The following is a 6,000-nucleotide window of genomic DNA, read 5'->3' as shown; positions in this document are numbered from 1 at the left end:
GCTTGCTCCTTTTTACATTCACGTCTATGTCAGCTGCCGTGCGAGCAACGGGCTGCGTTGCTCCGGCTCTCAGCCTCTCACTGAACAGAGCAGACACAGAAAGAGGTGAGAGTGCAGCTGGAAAGCAAGACCTCATGCTTGCAGGACAGTACTAGCCACATTTGGAAAGTTGCTAAGGTTAGTCCAAAAAGCTATATTTGTCGCTTGGTGTTTTTTTTTTTTCTTTGCAAAAATAAGTCACTAAAGGGGTCTGAAAAGTCACTAAGTTGGCAACACTGGTCTGCACTGATAGCTAGATAAAAAGCAGGCTATGCTCCACCTCTCCCCAGCATAAAGAAAATACAGAGGGATAGGGAATGCGGGGTTTTTCATTTATGCACATTTGATTTGAAAAGCAATAAAATGACCCAAACAATTTGCGCCCCCCTTCGGATCTCTCCAGGTTGAGAACCACTGATTTAGCTGGAGTAGGTAGGGTTGGGTGGGGTGGATATATAGCTTTACCTCTACCTGTAAGGTAACAGGTAATACATATGAAACTGAAGAAGAATAGTTATTGTATCCAAATGGAGATGTGAGTGTGACCAAGGATATGGGCCCAGGACATAAAAGTTGCATGGCTTACATGGCTCTCCTGCCCCTCTCTGAGGTTGTAGGTGAGGTCTTGTGTGATATCCTGGACAAAGTGGTGGGAGTACTCAGGATACAGGTCCAGCACCTCATACAGTCCCCTCAGATTAATGCACTGCAAATCACAATATGTCAGTGCTTTCACGTCTGCACTTGTCTTTATCACCCAGTTTTCCACAGACAAGTTGGCCCCAATCAGGTCCCCTTTACCTGTATATGCACACATGTGTACAATAAAATGATGGTCAGTTATGGCCATAGTGAGAGAATATATAATGGGGTTGAAGTTCATATATAAAACCATTATTTCAGAATCTACACACATACCAAACATCAGGAAATTGCTAATGTGCTTGAGGGGTGTATGTGTGTTTGATGATTTGTATCTCTCCATCATGTTCAGTGAAAAGCACATGCTAGTGGGGAGACAGTATCATGGCATTACCTCAGTGTCAGAGGGACCGTCCTCTGTCAGTAGGATGGTGAGAGAGATGAGTAGGGAGTGTATGTTTTTTCCTGCCAATGTCACAAGACATGCATGCAAACACATACACACATGCATGCATACAAATGAAGCAACAGAGAATATGTTGGGGATTAGATTTTAATGCTTCTACCACTATCTCCTATGTGCCTGCAAAATGTGTGATGTGAGAGAGCATGATCCAATCAGAGTGGACAGATCAGGGATTGGTTGTGGAGGCAGATGACTACTGGTCATTAAACCAAAAGGTGAATTAGGTGCAGTCATGTGGCATGAGTGTTGTGATCAGGTGAGGTGCAGTAGCTGTAGGCCGTGAAAGTAAATTAATTAATGTTGGGAATTATAGTCTTGTGCGGTGTGTGGTGCAATGGCCACCGTGGAGCCAGAGGGGGGCAACGACCTCCTCAAGGCCAGAAGGGGGAGCAATATTTACATTTTACATTTATTAATTTAGCAGACACTTTTATCCAAAGTGACTTACAAATGAGAAAATACAAGCAAAGCGATATATGAAGCAGAGAACAATACAAGTAGTGCTACCATACAAGAGCCATTAATGGAGTTCCAGAAGAAGCAAAGTGGGCAGAGCAGAGGTGTAAGTGCAATTTTTTTTCTTTTTTCTTTTTTTTTTTTAGTTGGTTAAGTGTTCACGGAAGGTGGGTCTTTAGCCATTTTTTTGAAGATGGTGAGAGATTCTGCAGTCTGGATTGAGGTTAGACGTTCATTCCACCACTGAGGAACAGTTTGAAGGTTCTGGAAAGGGACCTTGAGCCACGCTGAGTAGGAACTACTAAGTGTCAGTCACTAATCAATCGCAAATTGCGTGAAGGAACGTAAGCCTTCATGAGAGAGTTGAGGTAGGAGGGTGCTGTTCCAGACAAGGTCTTGTAGGTGAACATCAAGGCCTTGAATTTGATGCGGGCAGCTACAGGAAGCCGGTGGAGGGAGATGAAGAGGGGTCTGACATGGGTTCTCTTGGGCTGGTTGAAGACGAGGCGTGCTGCAGCATTCTGAATCAACAAACATCCTCCGCAAAGTAAGATTGGAGCGGTGTCCTCTGTGGAGCAAGGAAGCAGAGTACATCCTCAGCCAAGGAAGGAGGTGGAGTGATGTCTGAAGCAGAGCAAGACGGCATAGCGAGGTCCTCAGCAGAGCAAGATGGTGGAGCGATGTCCGAAGCAGAGCCTAGTGGCATAGTGACATTTGAAGTGGTGCAGGTAGACGGATTGACACCCCTGGCTAGGCCATGAGCTGTAATGGCGTCCTCTGCGGTGCAGAGGGGTAGAGGGACATCCTCATCCAAGGCAGGGTGACATCCTCAGTGGGGCAGGGAGGGTGGGAGACGGTGCCAGCCTGGTCAGGCACCCCTTCCTCAAAAAATTCCAAAGGGGGCGCATGGTTTTGAGTCATTCCAGCATGGCGCTGATCTGATCTCCCTTCCCCTGTTCCTCCTACATCAGGCAGTTGTTCTCCGTGAATTCCTGTTGGCTCATGAAAAACTTTCTGCATCCATTTATAGGTCTAGCTTTCTGTCAGGGTTTGGTTGCAGAGACAGATGCAAGTGCAGATGTAGTTTATTTACAGTGAACGTACTAAACACAAAGACCATGAAACAATAACGAGGATTAGTGAGGTAAGGTAACAGCTAGAACATGAGTAGGAGATAGTGACACAGAAAAGCTAGACAATGAGTGCATGAATCAGGTGCAAACAGTCACGTGACATGAGTGTCGTGATCAGGTGAGGTGCAGAGGCATGGTCATGTTAACACTCAACTAACTCACACACATCTGAACACAGTCAACTCTCACAGTATATAAGGACTCAAGTTTCACGCTCACATTGCGAAGTAATCTTTCGCCTGTTTGTGGATTATGGCTTTGCTTCACAATTTGGATTTGTCTGCTTGTGTGTCTCATAATAAACTCTCACTGAAATTGCATCCGTTGCCACCTAGCTTATATGACGATGGGTGTGATGGTCAGATGTTCACATATTTTTGTCTACATGTGTACAGTGTGTTTATATATTCTACACACACACACACACACACACACATACTGTACGTACATGTTCAGGGGAACATTATCATATGTAAATATCCATGAGTAACTAACCGAGAATAGCAAGCACCATTCCATCCTTGAGCACCTCCATGGACCCAGAGCAGACAAAGAAGAGGGCCTGCAGTGCATCTCCTTGCCGCAAGAGGTATTCTCCAGGTGCACAAAATGTTGTCTTTATGTGCAGCGACAGAGAGCGCAGACAACCATGACTTAGAGATGAGAACACAGCCCGCTCCAGAATTTCCTTGTTCAGGTGCATTGCAATGACTGAACGCAACTCATCAGGGAAGTCTTTCAGGAGCTAGACCAAGAGAAATGACACATACACTGAAGTAACCACAATGAAAGGACCAATTAAGCAATCACAATAAATAACACCAATGACTTTATAATTTACTGTGTACCAAGAGCACTGCATTAGCACATTTTTAGCTGCCATATGAGGTTGTGTCAATTTTTTTTTTTTTACATGAAATTTGTGAACTACACAGAATCAGTTCTGTTATGAATATGTACAGATGTTACCGACAGGGGCTCTGACCATTACCTGCAGTTTGAATTCACTTTGCATTTTATGTAGCAACAGTAAGTAACATCCATATGCTGTGCTTTCATAATAAAGAGTCAAAGATTATAGCACTGATGCTTCACTCTTCTCTTCTGCTACTTTTTCAAACGTCCATTCATCACTCATTCTACCAGCCGACTGGAATCTGTCACTCCCTGATCTGCTCTGCACACTCAGGCCCTCGCTTTCACACTGTCACACTACTCCTTCACTCTCTCACTTCCCTACTGTCGGGGTGCCATCTATTATTCATAACTCTGTGATTTAGCTAGGTGTTTATATTCCATCTCATTTTTCCTCACTGCCATTGCTTCTGGTATAGAGTGTCTGGGTTCAAAGGCAGACTGCAGAAACCCTCACACTTCATTTCATGTGCACATTTTCCCACTCACTCAACTGCCAATAAAAATCTTTCTAGCCAGTTCCAGTTACCAATACCAATATATAACTGGTTTCAATATTTTAGGCCAACTGTACCATAAATGGGGTCATTTCTTAGTATAGTGCAGAATCATGAATATTGAATATTCAAGATATTGATCATTTCCTTACTTTATTTTAATTTGTATTATGAATAATTATTATTATTATTTATTTTTAAGAAAATACTAACAAAAATATTCCCAGCTTTACAATGTGGTCTCAGATTTTTGTACCCAACTGTATGTATACTGCCCCGACATTTTCAGAAGTGTTTAAAGCCAGAGACTGAAATAGCCATTTCAAAACACTGATTTTGTGTTGCTTAGGATGTATGTTTCTTAATGTTCATAAGAGCCCCAGGATCACTAGCCAGGAACAGCTCCAAAGCATCAACGTATCCACTTCTATGTTTCAGAGGGTTTTCAGGTCTCCTTTTTCCTCACCAAACACAATGTTTTCTTAACCAAAAACATTTGATTTTGGTCTCATGTGACCACAATATCTCTGGTCGTTGAGAATTTTTTTTTACTCTTACTTAACATTTACAAGAAAAAAATCCCACACTTTTTACTCCTTGTATTTTTAGTTAGAAATTCAAAGTGATCATTACAAATCTCTAAGGTCCCTTCTTCTTTCCTCCTGCTGGTGACTATATGCTATGTATGAAGCCAATGGGCTCAGTTTAGCATTCAACCATTTCAGTTAAAGCATCTAATCATGTTCATCAATCAAGAAACGATTCTTCACTTGTTGTGACGTTCTCATGCTACACAATGTGGTTAGCGCTGTCCATTTGCATTTGAGGCTGAATTTGAGGACGGGTGCCCCTGGCCCTACCTCAGTAAAATGTTTCAGTACACTGGAGTAAGGGAAGACTTGTATAAAACCAGGCATCTCCTTTACCTCCATAGAAGGCATGAACATCTCATTTCAAAACACGTTGAGGTAAGTTTTGCTAATTTGCTAACATTAAATGTCTATATTTAGATAAGTGAACTTGTTTTCTTTACTAATGCCAGGTTAGATTAGCATCGATTGCAGTAACTAGCATAATTGGATAGGCAACAAGTCAAATTCTAGCTAATGGTAAATATGGCAATATTACAGGTATAACTTTAATGGTAAAATAGTGGTTCCTTTAAAACAAAAATCATCCTAACAGTTTTAGACACTGACATTAACTTAATCTCATCAGGTAAAATGTACTTTTTACTCTTTAATAATTGAGAACATTTAAAAGTACCTTTTAAATTTCACCCGAGCACATTTTTGGCTAGATACTTCCACTTTTATCTGAGTAATATTTTGACATATTATCTTATATTTTCACTGAAGCATAATTTCTCAGTACTTTGTCCACCCATGTGCATATGACCACTGTTGGGTAAATTACTCAAAAAAAGTAATCCACTACAGATTACTAATTACTACTTTAAAATTTCAATTTGATTGCATTACTGATTACTGAATGTAAAAAGGAATCAGATTACTAATTACTTTACTTTCAAAACCTATCAAACCTACAAAAATACACTACAAAAGAGTTGGATTTATCATAAAACTTGCCTCAGGTGTTGTCACTGTTTGTAGAACTACCAGCCCGATAAAACTTTTCTAACCAGGCTAGTTTGTTGTCACTAGGCAAGGGGAGGCACTAGTTTAGCTGCTATAGTGCCATGCAAAGTACATTATCGTTCCTTCTGCTCTGCTCATATTATATTTACGTAAACTGGAACTGACATTTACACACCTTGTTTTCCTGCTCAGCATGAGAGGATGTTAGTGTTTCAGTTTCAACCCCTTGTTTAAAAAACAAAAACAAAAAACAA

At 41.2% G+C, this 6,000-nt stretch overlaps 1 protein-coding gene across 1 annotated transcript in view; it reads right to left on the bottom strand.

Moving 5' to 3' along the window:
* Positions 1 to 529: 529 nt before the first annotated feature.
* kcnh8 (potassium voltage-gated channel, subfamily H (eag-related), member 8) overlaps positions 530 to 6,000 on the bottom strand; it is a 39,547-nt gene continuing 34,076 nt past the window's right edge. The window contains exons 10-11 of the mRNA XM_017480873.3: positions 3,232 to 3,481; positions 530 to 840 (exon numbers count right to left, since the gene is read on the bottom strand). Coding sequence (XP_017336362.3) covers positions 554 to 840; positions 3,232 to 3,481 — 537 coding nt within the window. The 3' untranslated portion in view covers positions 530 to 553. The remainder of the gene's footprint in view (positions 841 to 3,231; positions 3,482 to 6,000) is intronic.

Source organism: Ictalurus punctatus, chromosome 12 (genome assembly GCF_001660625.3).
Source record: "Ictalurus punctatus breed USDA103 chromosome 12, Coco_2.0, whole genome shotgun sequence".
Lineage (NCBI taxonomy): Eukaryota > Metazoa > Chordata > Actinopteri > Siluriformes > Ictaluridae > Ictalurus > Ictalurus punctatus.
Note: the sequence above shows the minus strand (reverse complement) of the source record. Positions and strands in the feature narration are given on the sequence as shown.